This window comes from Zalophus californianus, chromosome 6 (genome assembly GCF_009762305.2).
Source record: "Zalophus californianus isolate mZalCal1 chromosome 6, mZalCal1.pri.v2, whole genome shotgun sequence".
NCBI classification, from domain to species: Eukaryota; Metazoa; Chordata; class Mammalia; order Carnivora; family Otariidae; genus Zalophus; species Zalophus californianus.
In genome coordinates, this window is record NC_045600.1 from 27,820,986 (window position 1) to 27,841,386 (window position 20,401).

Below are 20,401 nucleotides of genomic sequence, written 5' to 3' on the forward strand. Positions count from 1 at the left end.
GATATCTATAGGTAAAAAGAGGAAAGACTTTCACAGTGTATTTCATATATTTATGAATTGCTTGATCTTTTTTTATAATTAACATATATTACTCTTAGAATTAAAAATTTAACCTAATAATTTTTGTAATTAGGAATATATTGAGTCACTCAGTAAATATTTACAGAGTGCCTCCTACATGTATCAAGCACTAATATAGACGCTGATGAACAAAACTAATGTACTCATTAGGATTCGTGTGTGTGTGTGTGTGTGTGTGTGTGTGTGTGTGTGTGTGTGTGTGTGACATGACAGAAAGAGAGAACAAATGAAAATTTCAGATAATAATAAGAAAGATGAAAAAAATTATAAGTAGTGAGAGTTATTGCCTAGAGGGCTACTTTGGATATAGGGTGCTGGGACACTTTTGTGGAGGTGACATCTAAGCTGAAGTGTGATGGCCAATAAGGTAGAAATCCAAAGTAACAGAGTTGTTAAGGCAGAAGAAATAGCAAGTACAGAGTCTTCAGGTGGGAACAGACTCGGTGTGTTCAAGGAAGAGAAAGACCAGTGGAGATTACCAACTAGGAAGAAGAGTAATATGGATTGAGATCTGAAAGGAAGGCAAGAGGCCAGATCATCCATACAAATGGGCTTGTCAGTTTCAGGACATTTACATTTGTTGTCCCACCTCAGTCTGGACCACCAGTCCCTTGGTCAGCTCTGTAGCTTACATCCTCACTTCTCATCCATCTCTGCTCTTGTATATGCCTTATTTTTCTTCATTGCCTTCATCACCACCTGTATTATACAATCTATTGTATATGTAGCATACAAATATTTTCTAGTCTGCCTCCCTCTACTGTAATGGAAGTTCTAGGAGAGCAAGGACTTCATTTCATATTCTTCTGTATCTCTAATGCCTAGAACAGCACCTGGCTTAAAGTAGGCATTCAGGAAACATACTAAATGAATTTGTTAAATGAATAAATAACATGAAAAAAATGATCTTTAAATATTAAGTAAAAAAAAAAGAGATGCAAAACAATATGTATAGTATGATTTCATTTTCTACATACCCATCAAAGAATAGAAAAAAAGGCAAGAAAGATGACAATCAAAATGTTAGCAATATTTATGAGGTGCCTGGGGGGTGTAGTCAGTTAAGCATCCAACTCTCAGTTTTGGCTCAGGTTGTGATCTCAGGGCTGGGATCGAGCCCCACCTCAGGCTCTGTGCTCAGCACAGAGACTGCCTGTGACTCTCTCCCCCTCTCACTCTGCCCCTCCCCCTGCACACACTCTTCTCTCTCTCTCAAATAAATAAATCTTAAAAAAATAGTTACCAATATTTAAACTGTAAGTGATCTATAGGTACCTTTTACAGTTGCTTTTCTACTTTGTAAAGTTTCTGAAATGGACAAATATTACTTGTATATTAAGGGAAAAAAGTACATGCTTTTTTAAAGAAATAAATAACAACCTACCAGTCCATTTAAGTTCTTTATGTTGTTTCTTCCTAAAGACAATATCCTCAAGTTTTCTGCAGTGGAAAAAAAACAATTTTTTGTTTACGAGAATCATATTATAACTGTTGTAAATCCAGTATAATAAAGTATTAATACATTTTATATAATAAATATACTTATATGGTGAGTAAGAAAGGCTGTATTAATTAAAAGTGGTATTCAAGTCAATTCAATTCAAGAAACTGACTTACTTATCATCTAAGGCAAACACTACAACTATAATTTCACATCATGACAATATTAAATTTACAAATGGTTAGCTATTTTGAATGCATGGTTTTAAATTGCTGGCTAGTAAAAATATTTCAGGGATAAGATAAGAGGAAAGAAGATTTGAACTTTAAATTTGGAAGCATATATATTTCAAATCTACTACAGTATAAGGACTCACACTAGAAAATAGGAACATATTTATGTATAGTCCACCTCACTCCACAAAGGATTAAAAGTGAAATCAAATTAATTAGTATTTAAAAAATCTTTTGCTTTCAGTCTTTTAAAGAATTAGATTGTGATTTGCTTTAAAAATGCTTATTTGTATTTTTTAAAAGGATGGTTCTATCTGTGTATCTATAGGCTATTTCTAGAAGAAAAAAAGAAAATAGAAAGAGTAGTTGCTTTATGGTCAGAGGAAAACTTAGTTTCCATTGTAACCTTTTTTGAACTGTTTGCATAAAACCGTGTGCATGTATAATTTTTCAAACTTAAAAAAAGATTTCTAGAAAAATAAAGGAAACTTCATTTCTGTTCTAAAAAATTGTTGATTACTTATGCATAAGTTATACACTTAGTTTTCACAATGTAACCTTCGGTAACTATGTTGTCCAATATGATAGTTACTAGCCACATGTGGCTATTTAATTTAAATTAATTAAAATTAAATACAATTTAAAATTCAGTTTCTCAGTCATACTAGCCACATTTCAAAAGCTTAACAGCTGTATGTGGCTAGTGGTAACTATACTGGGATGGTGCAGACAGCTCTATTGGATTGCACTGTTTTACAAAATCCATAATTCAGTGGTTAAGAACACAAATTCACTTAACTGAGTTCCAATCCCAGCTCTCTAGGGAAGCACCAAACTTCTTTGAATCACAGTTTCATCACATATAAAATGAGGAAATATAATATCTACCCTTATAACGATATCAGGATTGGGGTGCCTGGGTGGCTCAGTCAGTTGGGACTCTTAGTTTCAGCTCAGGTCATGGTCTCAGGTTCAAGAGATGGAGCCCTGTGTTGGGCTCTGTGCTCAGCACAGAGTCAGCTTGAGATTCTTTCCCCTCCCCCTCTGCCCCTCCCCTCCACCCCCACTCACGCTCTCTCCCAGATAAATAAAATAAATAAATAAAATCATTATAAAAAGAAGAATATCAGGATTAAATGAGATAATTTTCTAAAACATTCAGCATAATGCTTAATCCATGGTAAGTACACAATAAATGATGTCTGTGTCTATGTATGTGTTTGTGTGTGCATGTGTGTATCAGGCATACAGGGTTACATAAACTTTGTTTTAATTTATTTAATTTAATGAATTATTTTAAATTCTGTTATGAGAAACATTTAACTTTCAGGACAAAGTATTTTAAGAGTGACCTAATTCATGCAAAATGCTTTAATTGTTGAAAGAAGACCCCGTTATGGACTGAACTGTGTCCCCCTACCCTAAAATTCATAGTTGTAGTCCTAGCACCCAGAATAGGACTGTATGTGAACACAGGATTTTAAAGAGATAATTAAGGTAAAATGAGATCATTTTAGGTAAAATTCAATATGACTGGTGCCTTTAGAAGAAGAGGAGATTAGGACACAGAAACAGAGGAAAGACCATTAAAGACCAAGGGAGGGGCGCCTGGGTGGCTCAGTTGGTTAAGCGACTGCCTTCAGCTCAGGTCCTGATCCTGGAGTCCCCGGATCAAGTCCTGCATCGGGCTCCCTGCTCAGCAGGGAGTCTGCTTCTCCCTCTGACCCTCTTCCCTCTCGTGCTCTCTCTCATTCTCTCTCTCTCAAATAAATAAACAAAATCTTTAAAAAAAAAAAAAGACCAAGGGAAAAGATGGTCATCCATAAGCCAAGGAGAGAGGCCTCAGAAGAACTCAATCCTGCCAAAACCTTGGTCTTGGACTTCTCGCCTCCACAATTACCAGAAAATAAATTTCTATTGTTTAAGCCACCTAGTCTGTGGAATTGATTATGGCAGCCCTAGCAAACTAATACATCCCATATAGCTATAAATGTGTGAAAATTAAATATTTAAGAAAATCACATAATCAATTATTTTTTAAAGCTTCTTGATATGGAAAGATTGGCATTTTATTTTTTCTATAAAAAAAGCTTATTCAAAAAGTTATTTGGAGCACCTGGGTGGCTCAGTCAGTTGTGTCTGCCTTCTGCTCAAGTCATGATCCCAGAGTCCCGGGATAGAGCCCCTGGGCAGGCTCCCTGCTCAATGAGGAGTCTGCTTCTCCCACTCCCTCTGCCCCTCCCCCCCTCATATTCCCTCTCTTGCTCACTCTGTCTCTCTCAAATAAATAAAATCTTAAAAAAAAAGTTATTCACGTAATTATTGAGCATCTACTATATGGTAGGAACAGCTATAATCACTTGTGATATAACAATGAATAATACAGATAAAAATTCCTGACATTGAGCTAATAATTTGCCAGATGATAAACAAAATAAATAAGTATTTTAGATACTGACAAGTGTGAAGGAGAAAAAAAGCAGGTAAAAAGAATGAAATGTCAGGGGGCTGGGAGCAGTTGACATTCTGGATAGAGGGTGACTTCTAAGACTTAAAGGAAGTGAGGCAGCTAGCCATGAGGATCTGTGGAGGAAGAACATTTACAGGCAGAGGAACTTCAAGGACAAAGGCTTTGAGGCAGGACCACATCAGAAGTGTTCACAAAACACAAAAAGCTGGCTGAGAGAATGGGAGGAGAGTAATAGGAGATGAAATTAGAAAGATAATGGGTCTTGGGGATGTGTGAGAAAGGAGTTAAGATATTACCAGGGAATTTGGCCTAAGCAAAGAGAAGAATGGAACTGTTGCTATCTGAGAAAGACATACAAAAAGTTGGTTTGGCTGGGGCTGGAGAAGGATATCAGTACTTAGATTTGGACATGTTAATTATGAGATGTGTATTAGACATCCAATGGAAATATCAGGCAACTGACCATGAATCTGGAGTTCAGAGGACATGCCTGTGTTAGAGGTACAAATGTGAGAACCATCAGCATATAGACGGTAAAGCCATGACCTGGACAAAATAATCCAGGGAGGAGGTGAAAATAGAAAAGAGAACAGATCCAAGAACTGGGTCCTGGGGTACTCTAACACTTAAAAGTCGGGGAAGACTGGGAAGGAGAAGTCTAAGAAATCAGGAGGGTACAGCATCCCAGAAATCAAATATTGAAATTGCTTCAAAGAGGAACAAAATCATCCATGTCAAAATATGCTGCTAAATCAACTAAGATGAGGATTGAGAAACAACCCTCAGGAACTGGAGATAACAAAATATACGCAACTCTTCCAAAGATAATATCGAACTTAATATGTAAAACTCCTTTTTTTAAAAAAATACAACTCCTTTTAAAAAAAAAATACACATGAAAATGGTGACGGAAGGCTAAAAAGATCTTACTTATTACTGTGTAAGGAAAGAAATTATGATATCAAAGTTAATGACAATGAGAATAATATTTTTAGAAAGAAAACTCTGGGAGCTCCTAGGTGGCTCAGTCAGTTAAGCATCTGACTGTTGGTTTTGTCATGATCTCGGGGGTCATGGGATCGAGCCCCGAGTGGGCTCAGTGCAGAGTCTGCTTGGGATTGTCTCTCTCCCTCTCCATCTGCCCCTCCCCTGGCTTGTGCGCTCGCACATGCACTCTCTCTAATAAATAAATAAAATCTTAAAAACAAAAAAAAAAGAAAACTCTGTTATTAGTATTGAAGGTCAACTGAAGAGCAGAAAGGAGACAAAAAGTCAATTAGGAAGGCTATCACAAAAGTCATAAGGTCGTGTCTTTCACACTATGGGTGATATGAAATCAACTTAGTGGGTTATGACAAGCAATTAAAAAAATATATTGTCTCATTATCATTCCACCAAATCAGAGATCTTTAATGGTTCCTCTTTGCCTAGTGAAGACCAAATGCCTTAATGTTGCATTCAAAGTCATCTAAAAGCTGTGCCACCCTATTCACACCTGAACACATCATTCTTTTTAAGACTCTTTGCATTCATTAATGCAGTGCTTTTTTTCTTTGAGAACAGCCCCCTCCTCTAACAGGAAAATCCTATAAGAAACAAGATTAAGAATGTCAAGTTTAGGGGTGTCTGGGTGGCTCAGTAGGTTAAGCATCTGCCTTCAATTCAGCTCACAATCCCAAGGTCCTGGAATCAAGCCCTGTGTCAGGCTCCCTGCTGAGCGGGGAATCTGCTTCTCCCTCTCCCTCTGCCACGTGCCCCCTACTTGTGCACGCGCTCTCTCTCTCTCTCAAATAAATAAAATCTTAAAAAAAAAAAGAATGTCAAGTTTAAATGTCATTTCTCCCTCAAAGACTTCTCTAGTCATCATCATAATTACATTTTTTTTAGGAACATGACATTGGATTATAATAATAAATATCCACTTCATATAGTTATTGTGAAGATTAAATGAGTTCATATATATAAGTGCTTTGAATAATGCCTGGTGGATATATGCTCAAGAAATACTAGTTATTTTTACAGTTAGTGAGAAATATGTTCTATCACTTTCGATAATGAGCTCCTTGAGGGCAAGCACTGCATCTTACTACCATCTCTTCCAAATCTCCGTTCCCCCTCCAGGACCTTACTCCAAAGTTGGCATTCAGTATCTATGTAGTCCCGGAGAGGAAATGTTTACTAACAGAGCTATGCATAAGATGACTCAATCTATTCCAGTTAGGTTTGTAAGAAGAAAAAAAAAGAAAGAAATCTTTAAAAATTTATACTGGAACCTATGCTATAAGGGTAAATTTTGTTTTACAAACCTAGTCTGCTTCGTGTGTGTATTTATTAGATATGTGTATTCAAGTGAACATATGTACTGAGTCAGGAATTCATGTGTAGTCCTTACTGCGGAAAAACGCGGTCAAAAGTGCTTGAAAAACACAATTGAAGGGAGAGAGAACGTGGGTCTAAATTAAAGCTGTAACTGCTGGAAATGGAAAAGCAACAAATTACTTGAGAGCTCTTTCCAAGAGGAGAGTTAACAAGACTTCGTGATGGACTTGGACGCAGGTCTCAGGGGAAGCAAAGGACAAAGAGGGGGCTAAACAACGGCTCACCGAGAGGTGCCTGGACCTCGAACCTTGGAGCCTCTGCGTGCTACCTTATATGGGGAAAAAGTACTTTGCAGACGTCATCAATAAGGATCTTAAGATAAGCACAGCATCCTTGATTATCCAGGTATCCCCTAAACGCAGTCACACATATCCTCATAAGAGGGAGGCAGAGAAAGATTTGACGCAGACAAAAGAGGAGAAGTCAATCTGACCACAGAGGCAGAGATTAGTGACGCCCTCACGAGCCAAGGAATATGGCAGCCATCAGAATCTAGAAGAGGCAAGGAACAGATTCTCCCCAAAAGCCTTCAGAGGCAGCGTGGCTCAGTCAAAACCTTGATTTTGATCCACTGAAACCAATTTTAGACTTCTATCCTCCAGAACTGTTCTTTTGTTGTTCCTGTTGTTTTTCAGAACTGTTGCTTTAAGCCACCAAGTTTCAGCAACCATAGGAAACTAGCAGGAGTCAGAGCCCTCGGCAACTGGGATGGTGGCAATGTCATTAACACAGATAAGGGGCACAAGAAACACAATGATGGTGAGGAATTAAAATTTAAATATAACAAGTATGAAACACAAGACAAATTTGAACAAAAAATATATAATTAAAAAATCTATTCTATTTAATTCTAACTCTATAAAAGCTTTAAAATGTCTTTAAAATGTTTAGATCTTGTGTTCTAATTTTCTTTGGATAACCAAATTTAAGACACATGGTTTATATATTCTCTCTGTTATCTGACAATTACTGTGGTTAAAACAGGTGCCAGCTTCTGGGATTACATAGTGTCTCTGGAATGTTTATTCCAATAACGAGAAAATCCAAGAACCATCTGTTACTGTGGATCACTTACTTAAGCCATTGAGGTTGGCAATTTTTTCAATGCAGTTTGTAGACAGTGAAAGCTTCCTTAAAAAGAACAAAGGAAAACTTGAATTAATACGAAACAATTTTAAATGGTGTAGCAGACAGATAGATAAATAAATAAATAAATAAATGGTGTATCAGAAATTATTCCTCTAGTGCCCAAACAAGATAATATTTAAGTCATGTCTTCTTTTTACACTGAATCCTTTTTTCCCTCTCAGACATGGCATGTATTCTTTCATTTTGAAATCCTCATACTTTTTTTCTGATTACAGAAGTTAATACATATTCATTGTACAAAATTAAAAAAAAACTTTCTGAAGTAATTTGGTGTTTTCTATTAAACTTTTTAAATGCATGTGTTCTTTGGCCCAGTGATGCATTTCTAGGAATACATCCTACTGAAATACTAATACCAATGCCAACAGATATATAAGCTAGATTATTTAGAGTATTATGTAACAAAAAAAAATGGGGAAAAATCTATAAACATCTAGCAACTGAGGGATAGATAATGGAAAAACTATGCTGTCACTAACACAAATTAAATTGGGCTCCAGATACCAGCTTGGGAAGATGTCCATGATGTGCAGTCAAGTTCAAAACCACCTAACAGAACAATACATTTTATAAGATCCCTTTTGATAAAAAAGCAGATATATGCACGTGCAAAGATATTTATTTGCTCATGTGTTAAATCATTCAGAAATGTATACTGAAGAAGTCATATGTAATCCTAACCACACAGATTCTCCCAGAGAGAACTACTTTTAATGGTTTGTATATATTTGTCTAGGTTTTTTCTACTCATAATTTAATTATATAAAAAAATTTTAGGGGTTTCTCGTTTCTCAGTTGGTTGAGCATCTGACTGTTGATCTCAGCTCAGGTCTTGATCTCAGGGTCATGAGTTCAAGCCCCGCATTGGGCTCCACGCTGGGTGTGGAGCCTATTTACAAAAAATATATATATATACTTTACAGGGAACACAACTACACATTCTTAGTCTTCCTTTCTTGACAAAATATTTAATATTTTAGAATATTTCATGCAAAAAAATAAAAGCTAATTTTGTTGAACACAATTTGTGTCCAGTATTCTTCCAAGTACTTTACATAAACTGTTTTAACCATCACAACAATCCTGTGAAATAAGTACTATTATTATAATCCATATTTTACAAATGAGTAAACTGAGGTACAAAGATGTTAAGCAATTTGCCTAATATTACACAGCCAGAAAGGGGCAGAGTCAAATTTAAAACCCCCCAAAAACTGACTCTAGAACATGTGATCTTATCCTTGCTGATATGACTTGAGGAAGAATTATTCATTTTTTTACAAAAGCAATTACTGTACAGTGTAAATTATTGGTCAAATTGTATATTTTCTAGTAATCCCCAACTCCTGACAACTACCAGTGAAAAATGGAGTGCCTTAAATCTGGGACTATGATTGGGGATGAATTCTTTAATTGTTGTTTAGGCAACCTGCCCAAAGAGATTGTCAGCAAAAATATGAACAGGGTGACTCTTTCCAAGCAGTTTCCAAGGTACTTTGGTACTAAGAACAATACCTTCTCAAATGTTTGCCTTCGAGAAGGCTTATGATAAAAAGATATTTGACCACTTTGAAACAGTGCTCTTTGAAATCATGCTTTTGAAGCAAAAAAAAAAAAAAAAAAAAAATCTAAGGTGGAGTTTTATATAATACACTGTGCTGTCATCATAAAGGGCAAGTTGCATACAATAACTATGTTTGCTTTTCCCATTTCCCTAAGGGAAATGAAACATAGATATTAGTCTAATTCATGGGTTCACAAATTATGTGTCTAAGAGGTACTCAAGTTGCTTATGATAAATACAGATTCCTAGATTTCATCAGTAGATATTCTGTTTCTATAAATTTGGGGGGGGCTTACCTCCTGTATAAGGAGATTCTTATGTAGGTAGTCAGTGCACTACACTTCAAAACACACAGGGTGGGGAAATCAAAAAGAACCCCAAGTGATTCTATAACATTCTACAGCTCTGAGAAGAGACACTTCAGCCTGAGAGCATGGTCACAAGGTGTCATGGTTTAATTGCCTCAAATTAGCCACAGAACCTTGCTAAAAAGTACGTAGAGTATTTAGAAAATAAGTTAAGAGGAATTAATAAAGATCTGATACTTAAAGTCATGGGAAAATAGAATTACAAAATAATAAGTATAATTTGATCCCAATTAGGAAAAGAAATTAGAAGGTTCTATATCAAAATGCTAACACTGGTTCTCAAGAGGTGATACAATTTTGATTGATATTAATTCCTTTCCTTTGTGCTTTTTGTATTTTCTAGATGTTTTACAATGTATTTTTATAATTTGAAGAAAAAATTTAAAGCAGCATCTCTTAGGCTTCTGGTAAGCATAGTACTGACTGGCTAATTTTATAAGAGAAAGTATTAGATTTTATGACAGAATAATATAGTCTTATTGTGTTATTTAGTTTCTCCCAAGAGACAAGGAAACGTCTATTTTCCAGGCACATTATACAGATTTTACTGTTAAAAAAAATACTATATTGTTCAGGGTTACTTTATTAGTAGTCCCATAAACCAATAATCTCTTATGTTTGGCCTTGCCAAAGGGGGAATTACATTAACCAAACAAACAAACAAAAAAAGAAAAATGAAGATCACAGGAAACAAACACATTTTTTCTAGTTTGTGTATTTAGAAAAGAAAGGGAAAAAAGACAAGAGAACTTACTCGCAATTAGCAAGTGTGGACAAGGATGCATCCATCTTCTCTATAGGGGGAATCTGAGCATAAAGCTTTATCTCTTTGGCTTCGGATGGCTTTTGACTGGTTTTCTCTTCCTATGATAAAAAATTAGTTTGGAAGAAAGTGAACCCTGATTGTAATACAGAACTAAAAAAGTCCAGAATATCCTAAGGCTTTTAATGTTTATTTCAAAACAATTATTAGAATTTCATAACTCTGTGCATTCTTTACAATTCACTTGCTGACATTTACTAACTGACCCTGATAACCAGGCTTCTACATGGCTGGTTCAGATAATTTATTGTTAGGTCCCAACCAAATGGAAAGGAGGAGGAAAGAAAAGAACTTTTATTTCTGTAATATTTAAAATCCTTGGGACGCCAGGGTGGCTGAGAGTCAGTTAAGCATCCACCTCTGGCTCAGGTCATGATCCCAGGATCCTGGGACTGAGCCCTGCATCAGGTTCCTTGTTCAGCAGGGAGCCTGCTTCTCCCTCTGCCTGCCGCTCCCCCTGCGTGTACTCTCTCTCTCTCTGATAAATAAATAAATAAATAAATAAATAAATAAATAAAATCTTTAAAAAAATAAAATAAAATCCTTTAAGAGTCTATCAATAAACAAAAACAAAAATACAACAACAATAACATTTTCTTGGGAAGAATTCTTTGTCCCTAAGAACCCTTTTCTTAAATATCAGATTTAGATCTCTAAGATCAACTATTTTGTCATCTCATCTTGCTTTTTCTTTTTTTTTTTTTCAATTTTATTTATTCATTTGCCAGAGAGAGAGTACAAGCAGGGAGAATGGCAGAGGGGAGAAGCAGGCTCCCCGCTGAGCAATGAGCCCCATGCAGGACTCAATCCCAGGACGCTAGGATGATGACCTAAGCCAAAGGCAGACGCTTAACCGACTGAGCCACCCAGACGTCCCTCCTCTTGCTTTTTCTATACACAGTTCAGTCTGAGATAGAACCCTAAAATGCCAAGAATTCTGGAAGATAACATACTTACAACACAGCTGAGGTCAAAGCTATTTGCTCTACTATTACTTATATTCTATCTCAGATTTTCAGTACTATGTACACAATTTAAAATTTAATTACCAATATATGCTGCCTCGAAGTACCTCAATACTTAAAGTTAGTTCTCTCTTTCCAACAAAACAGGAAGCTCCTAAAGTGAAGGGCCCATTTCCTTTGCTTTCCTGTATTTTCTATAACATAGTGCACTATAAGACACACAGAGGCTTGTTTTTAAAAATCAAATCATAACATGTCAATACTAGAAAATACATAATTAAAAAAACAAAAAAAGAAAACACAATAAGTTGAAAGAAAAATATCTAATACACATCCACTCAGTACTTATTTTTGTGTCATGCATTTGTAGGTTATGAGAGGGGAACTGATACATAGTAGATCCTCAATAAATGTTAGCTTAGTCAGTGAAAGAGTGAGCTTAATGTCTTCAAATAATCTTAAAAGTCAACGATTTATGGCCACAATATAATCTAGAAATAGAACCTACAACCCAAAACAAAAAAGCAACCACTTATTATTGTAAGTAAAGTCCTAAAATCTGATTCAAAGAAATCTAATACTAACTTTATTCCATATTTACTTTTCTTCTTTAACAAAACAGATTTTTCATTAACCAAACAGAAATAAATTTTTTAAATGCAAAGTACAAAGAAGTTTATAAGCACTAAAACAAGAATTCAAATATTTCATTATCCTATCCACCCTGTTTTCCCTAGACACCAAGCCTTCTGAAAGACTTTTGATTCAAAGCTCAGCCTCAAAAGCAAAAGATACATTATTATACAAAAAACTATTGATAATATCCACAAAAAAGTTATCACTTGGCATAGAAATTGAGGCGCTATCTCTAACTCTATGGAAATTCTATTTATGATGCTGAATTACAACTGTTCAAACTTTATAGAATGTTTTATTCAAAATATTTCTGGTTTATATTCATGTGTTTTATAATGTAGTTTCCTTTCTTATGTTAGTATATGCTGTAGTATTTTCTTCCAGCTTTACTGACATGTAACATTGTGTAAGTTTAAGGTGATGATTTTATACATGTATATATTATAAAATGATTAACACAATAAGGTTAGCTAACACATCCATCACCTAATTTTTTTTTTTTTTTTTTTTTTTGGTGCTAAGAACTTTTAAGATCCACTCTCTTAGCAGCTTTCAAGTATATAATGCAATATTACTAACTATAGTCACCATGCTGTATATTAGATCCCCAGGACTTGGCTTATAACTGGATGTTTGTACCCTTTGACCAACATCTCCCCATCTCCCCCACACCCCAGTCCCTGGCAATCACCATTCTACTCTTTGTTTCTGAGTTCAGCTTTTTTAGATTTCACATATGTGTGAGATCATAGAGTATGTGTCTTTCTGTGTCTGATTTCATTTAGCATAATGCATTCAAGGTCCATTCATTTTGTCAGAAATGGAAGGATTTCCTTCTTTTTTTGTGGCTGAATAATATTCCACTCTGTATATATACAATTTTTTTATCCATTTACACACTAATGGACATGTAGGATATTCATACTGATATAATCCACTGATTTTAATCAGATTTTCCCAGTTTTACTAGTACTCATTTATACGAGTATGAATGTGTTTGTATGTGTGTATTAAGTGTATACAATCTTATCACCTATATAGGTTCATGTACCCAACACCACAGTCAAGACAGCTTAATAGTTCCAGTACCACAAAGATTCCTTGTATTGAATGGTCAGATCTAAAGAACTATCCAATAATTCTCCTTGTATGGTTTCTAAAAGAGATAAAAATTCATATACTCACCCATCTGGCTAGAGCTTCTTTGATTGTTGTTGCTTTTGCCTTAAAAAGAGAAGAAACAAGGAGTGTCTTTATTGGTATGATTTGTTGATTCAATTTTCATGCAATGATTATTAGCCTTGGCATCTACCATTGAAAAGATTAACTTTTTTTCTTTGAGACTTTATATGCAAACCAAGTGTTTTAATTTCCTGAAATCAGGGTGATTTATTTAAATGCCTCTCAGAGAAATTAAGGCAATCATGATGTAATGCCCATATACTTCACTCCCACTTGGTTTACAAAAAATATATAGCTTTCAACATTTGATATTAAAATAGATCTCATTTCATTGATTCTAAGATCTACATCTTTTACATTTTAACATCTTTGAAATTTGGATGCATTTTAAAACCAGGAACGATTTACAATTACAGTGGCCAGGTGGCAGTGGTGATGATCTAGAAAAATATTAACCATTTTATTTCATATATATATTCCTTTTTATGTTTGCAAAGAATGACATATGATAAAAATCTACATGCCTAAATACATTTAAAAGAACTCTGTCGTATATATACACCACATCTTCTTTATCCATTCATATGACCTCACTGATATGAGGAATTCTTAATCTCAGGAAGCAAAGTGAGGGTTGCTGGAGTGGCGGGGGCTGGGAGGGATGGGGTGGCTGGGTGATAGACATTGGGGAGGGTATGTGCTACGGTGAGCGCTGTGAATTGTGCAAGACTGTTGAATCACAGATCTGTACTTCTGAAACAAATAATGCAACTTATGTTAAGAAAAAAGAAAAAGAAGAAGATAGCAGGAGGGGAAGAATGAAGGGGACTAAGTCAGAGGGGGAGACGAACCATGAGAGACGATGGACTCTGAAAAGCAAACTGAGGGTTCTGCAGGGGAGGGGTTTGGGGGGATGGGTTAGCCCGGTGATGGGTATGAGGAGGGTGCGTTCTGCATGGAGCACTGGGTGTTATGCACAAACAATGAATCATGGAACACTACATCAAAAACTAATGATGTAATGTACGGTGATTAACATAACAATAAAAAATTAAAAATAAATTAAAAATAAAATTAACTTATGATCCAGTAAAAAAAAAAAAAGAACTCTGTCAATAGGTACAAAATAAAAATTCTTAAGTGATAAGAAATTACTTGTCATGGTTTAATTCCAACTTCCTATTTTTCTTTCTTAGAACATAAAATAATGTTGCACCTTATAATCAAAAGTATCTTAGATTCAATTTAATATGACACTTAAAACTTTAAATGTGAGAAAAGGAAGACATTCTTTGAATCACTGCTAGAGTTCATTTAAAAAAAAAATCCTAAACAATACCAAAAGGAAAAGTTTAAAAATACAGTTGACCCTCCAACAAGACAGGCATTAGGGACACAAACCTTCCCACCCCCACCCCCTGCAATACAGTCAAAAATCTGAGTATAACTTCTGACTCACCAAAAACTTTACTAATAGCCTACTATTGACCTGAAGCCTTACCAATAACATAAACATTTGATTAATACATATTTTGCATGTTATATGCATTATATACTATATTCTTACAATAAAGTAAACTAGAGAAAAGAAAATATTATTAAGAAAATCATAAGAGGGGTGCCTCGGTGGTTCAGTAGGTTAAGTGTCCAACTCTTAGTTTTGGCTCAGGTCATGATCTCAGGGTTGTGAGATCAAGCCCCATATTGGGCTCAGTGTGGAGTCTGCTCAAGATTCTCCCTCCCTCTCAGCCGCTCCCCTCTGGCTCACATGCTCTCTCTCTCTCTCTCTCTCTAAAATAAATTAAAAAAAAAAGAAAAAAAATCATAAGAGAAAATACATTTACAGCATTGCAGTGTATTTTTTTTTAATATTTTATTTATTTATGGGGCACCTGGGTGGCTCAGTTTTTAAGTGTCTGCCTTCGGCTCAGGTCATGATCCCGGGGTCCTGGGATAGAGCCCCACATCAGGCTCTCTGCTCAGCGGGGAGCCTGCTTCTCCCTCTCCCACTTCCCCTGCTTGTGTTCCCTCTCTCGCTGTGTCTCCCTCTGTCAAATAAATAAATAAAATCTTTAAAAAAAAGATTTTATTTACTTGAGAGAGAGAGAGTACAGGCAGGTGGGGGCAGCAGCTTACCTTCTTCTCCTTCATCTCTAAGCCTAGATAATTTTACAAGTAAATTCTGCAAGTTTTCAAGGAACAGATATTCCCTGTTAGACAAGTTATTTCAGAAACCAGAAAAGGAGGGAAAGCTGCCAATTTATTTTATGAGGCTAGAATAACCTTGATGTCATAAAGAGATAAGAGGCCCTCTTTACTTCTCAACACAGATTTGAAAATCCTAGGTACAACATTAGATCTCCAAAGCCAATGGTGAATAATAATTGTGATCAAGAATGGCTGATCCCAGGAGCATAAGGATTGTTTAACAAAAAAAACCCTATAAATGTAAATCATCTATTAATGGATTAAAGAGGGGGAAATCACATTTATTTCAGTAAAGTGAAGAAAAAGTACTTAATAAAATAGTTCTACATCTGGGGTACCTGGATGGCTCTGTGGGTTAAGCATCTGCCTTTAGCTCAGGTCATGATCCTGGGACCCTGGGATCAAGGCTTCCCTCTCCCACAGCCTGCTTCTCCCTCTCCCTCTGTCTGCCACTCCCCCTGCTTGTGCGCTCTCTCTCACTCTGTTAAATAAATAAATAAAATCTTAAAAAAATATGTAAAGTTCTACACCTACTATTAAAAGCTCTCAACTAAGAGCTACAGGGAAATTCCCTACTTGATAAAAGCTACATACCAAAAAGCTATAGCAAACATCATACTTAATGAAGAAATTCATTTATTTCAGCAAATGTTCATTAAGTGTCTTCTATGTACCAAACACACTTTTACATGCTTGGGATATACCAATTAACAAAACAAAGATCCCCGCCTTCGTGTAACTTATATCTACTGGCCAGAGACAGATGGTAAACAATATATTTAACAAATAAATAAATTATATAGTATATTAGAAGGTGACAATTACTAAGGAAAAAGAAAATACAAAAACAAAAGGTTGAATTTGTCAGAGGTATCAGGATGTGTGTTTATGTGTGTAGACTATGTTTATTTTAAATAAGGTGGTCAAGGGGCGCCTGGGTGGCTCAGTTGGTTAAGCGACTGCCTTCAGCTCAGGTCATGATCCTGGAGTCCCGGGATCGAGTCCCACATCGGGCTTCCTGCTCAGCAGGGAGTCTGCTTCTCCCTCTGACCCTCTTCCCTCTCGTGCTTTCTATCTCTCATTCTCTCTCTCTCTCAAATAAATAAATAAAAAATAAAAAATAAATAAATAAATAAGGTGGTCAAGAAGAGCCAAATTGGGAAGATAACACTAGAAGTATTCTCTTTAAGATCCCAAATATATCAAAGATCCTTATTATCATTGCTACTGTTTAACATGGTACAAGAGATCTTTATCAATGTTATAATAAAAGAAAATACAAATTGGAATGATTTAAAAGGAAGAAATAAAACTCACCTATGCTCACATGACCATCTACATAGAAAACACAATAGAATAAACTGACAAATAGAACAAATGGAATTCAGCAAGTGAAGAACACTGTGAGAGAGTTGACAAAAAAGTTGGGAGAAGGTATTTTCAACATAAAACCAACAAAAGACTAATAGAGAATATAGAAGGAACTCCTAAAATTCAAAAAACAAAAACATCGAAAAAATTAGCAAAAAATATAAACAGAATTCACAGAAACTGAAATCCAAATGACTAACAATATCATGAGGTATTGGAACTCACTGAAAATCAGAGAAATGCAGAGTAAAACAATGGAATACTAAAATACATCCTCAGATTGGCAAAAGTTAGAAATTTGGTGAGAATGTAGAACTCTCATGCATTACTGAAGGAAGTAAAAACTAGCAGAGCCAGGGGTGCCTGGCTGGCTCAGTCAGCAGAGCATGCAACTCTTGATCTCAGGATGGTGAGTTCAAGACCCATGTTGGGGGTAAAGCTTACTTAAAATCAAAACAAAACAAACTAGCAGAGTCATTCTGGAAAGCAGTCTGAGAGTGCCTAAGGAAATTAAGTATGCATAGGCCCTATGACTCTGAAATCCCACCTCTGCATAGATTTCCCAGAAAAATCCCTGTATGGGTCCATGAAAAGATACATATAAGAATACTTTCAAATTGGAAGCATTCTAGCTGTCTACAAGTTGGTTTATGAGGTTACTAGTTCCCCTAGAGATAGCAGGAGTCAAAAACTGAAATGCCTTGGGGTGCCTGGGTGGCTCAGTCGTTAAGCTCTGCCTTCGGCTCAGGTCATGATCCCAGGGTCCTGGGATCGAGCCCAATGTCGGGCTCCCCTGCTCCGCGGGAAGCCTGCTTCTCCTTCTCCCGCTCCCCCTACTTGTGTTCCCTCACTCGCTGTGCTTTCTCTTCAAATAAATAAAATCTTTAAACAAAACAAAACAAAACAAAACTGAAATGCCTAAACGACCTCTTTAATGGGTAAAGCTGGCCATATAAAGAGGATAACCTCTATTTTGTCATTAGAAAACAGCAGACATGTGGGACTTGGGACAAGATTTCTTCAAATATTAAAACTCCATTATCGAAAATAACACCCTTATTTTATGTACCATTAAGAATGAAAAGATGCTGCCAATTATATGACACCATCATATTTCAGTAATACAAAAATGGGGCAAAAATGTGTCCAGTTGTGAAATATGGTATTTCTCATTTTTCAGAGAGGCCATAAATCTGGGTTTTGATGTGAAATACAAAATACAATCATTTAAAGACAATGAAAGCTAAGGTTTTTTTTTTAATAAAGATTTTATTTATTTATTTATTTATTTATTTATTTATTTATTTATTTATTTATTTGAGAGGGAGAGAGAGCAAGAGCACAAGAGCAGGAGGAGGGAGAAGCAGACCCCCGCTGAGCAGGGAGCCAGACACTGGACTTGATCCCAGGATGCTGGGATAAAGACCTGAGCTGAAAGCAGACGCTTAACTGACCCACCCAGGCGCCCCAGAGGCTAATGTTTAGTTAATTAAAAAACTATGTTGGCCTGATTTCTCGAGGGCTCTGGAAATACCAGTTTCCAGCCTTAGCTAGCTTCATCTAATTACTGGTTCTGATTCGCTATTTGAAGATTTTCAGTAATTCTCATGGATCATGCTTTCAGAATCATTTAGGGCTGATTATTTTGTCACCTGCATATAAACCTAGGTTCCAGAACTTTTTACTTTCTTTGGCAGTGGTTTTCAGATAAATGCCTGTGGAATAAAGTAAAGAAAGTGTGGGGGGAAACTTTTAAAAGAGTGGTATTTATGGGGCGCCTGGGTGGCTCAGTTGGTTAAGCGACTGCCTTCAGCTCTGGTCATCCTGGAGTCCCAGGATCGAGTCCTGCATTAGTTCTCCCTCTGACCCTACCCCCCTCATGCTCTCTCTCTCTATATATCTCATTCTTTCTCTCAAATAAATAAATAAAATCTTTTTTAAAAAAATAAAAGAGTGGTATTTAATCTTGTGGTTGAGGGCAGGCACGATTTCGTCATCATTTCAGTTTCCTGGGCTCAATTTCTGCCCACTTAAACAGCACTGGAATCACAAAAAGAAGACAACTAATTATACTTATTCTTCATAAATATCCCCATCAGGCAGGACAATCACATACATCGCTAAAACAGCTTTGACTGGGTCTGTAATCAGCCAACAACATCCCTTTTCAAACTACTAGGTGGAACTACCAAATCTGTAAGCAAAACTGCACATTTTAAGTAGGAGTTGAGGAGCATCAGTAGGTAAAAATCACTACTTCATAAAAGGCTTTGATTGGATAAATCACTGATAGATTTCAAATCCAAGGTAGCAGTATTTCTCAAAGTGTGGTGGGACGCCCTCCAATTTCTGAATCGCTTGTGGTGCACTGTCGAAATGCACGTTCACGAATCCCATTATATTAAAAATTCATAATCTGCATTCCAGCAAGCTCAATCTTCAGCCGACTATACTTACGAATACTTAAATCTGAGAAACGCTATCCTAATATATTCTATCCGAGTGGGCTTTACAGTGCTACCTAATAACTACACTTACAGTCATTCAGAGGACAACCTGGGCACCTCACAGGTTAGGAATACAGCTGCACTCGGTGTTACACACACTCCTCTGGTAACCAGCTCCCCGCGCCCCATCTCGCCAGGGGGAAAATTACTTCCATGACCAGAAATATCCTTATTCACACTCTGCCTTCCATCACCTTTCCCACTCTAATCTGCTCTTTTTCGAGAAATTCCTGCTCTTTGCGCCCCCTTTCTCTCTCAGAGTCCCTCCACATGAACCAACCTCCAATCCGCCCCAGGCCGCTCTCACCCCAAACCTCCCCGTGCCAGGGCTTCTCCTTCGCCTCAGGCCTCTGACTGCAGAGCTAGCGTCCGTTACCGGCTTCCTTCCGCTAATCGAGAACCCCCCCAACCCTCAACACGCCACAGTCACCCTTTTCCACCTCCAATCTCCTCTCCTCTTTGACTATGAGGCCTAGAAGGTACTCACCATTCCGGCCGTTGCTACTGTCACTGCTCTGGTTGCTAGGGCCCGCCGAGGTCAGTGCGCGTGCGCAATTCTCGGAGCCCTCCGCGGATCCCACCCCCGGCAGCTGTACTTTCTCTCCGCCCTCAGGGTGGCGCGTGCGGGGCATTGTGGGACCGCGCAGCGGCCGCCTTGGTCCTCCGGTCGGTCCGCCGCTGGCGTGCCAGCGGCTGCGGCTCGCAGGATGTGAGAGTTTAACCGCGCAGAGTGGTCAGGAGATGCTTTCTACTGAAAGCAATTTCAGCTGATCTGCAGTGAGGTACCTGCCTAAAGTTTAAAACTTTAAAACCTCGCTATAAAAATTCTTTCCCGTAAAATAACTTTAAAAATTCCCTTCTGCACATTTCCCCTCCGCATCCCCTCCATCTACTGTGATTCACCTGTAGTCCGACTGAAACTAAAATCAGCTGAATTTCCTCGGTTGCCTTCCCCCAACCCCTCAAGGGAGCCAGAGGCGAATTAAAGCATAAAATGCTGGTTTTATATAACCGAGATGTCTCC

The 20,401-nt window shown here is 37.0% G+C and overlaps 1 protein-coding gene across 2 annotated transcripts in view; it reads right to left on the reverse strand.

Annotated features, from left to right (window-relative positions):
• Positions 1 to 19,953, reverse strand: part of DNAL1 (dynein axonemal light chain 1) — a 39,371-nt gene extending 19,418 nt beyond the window's left edge. Inside the window, exons 1-5 of one of the 2 annotated variants that reach the window (XM_027570717.2) lie at positions 19,409 to 19,429; positions 13,295 to 13,333; positions 10,440 to 10,549; positions 7,680 to 7,735; positions 1,466 to 1,521 (exon numbers count right to left, since the gene is read on the reverse strand). In XM_027570717.2, the coding sequence (XP_027426518.1) occupies positions 1,466 to 1,521; positions 7,680 to 7,735; positions 10,440 to 10,549; positions 13,295 to 13,333; positions 19,409 to 19,414 (267 nt within the window). In that variant the 5' untranslated portion in view covers positions 19,415 to 19,429. Of the gene's footprint in view, positions 1 to 1,465; positions 1,522 to 7,679; positions 7,736 to 10,439; positions 10,550 to 13,294; positions 13,334 to 19,408; positions 19,430 to 19,864 lie in introns of those variants that run through there. The other variant, XM_027570718.2, reaches the window with a different exon arrangement.
• Between the last annotated feature and the right edge of the window lie 448 nt (positions 19,954 to 20,401).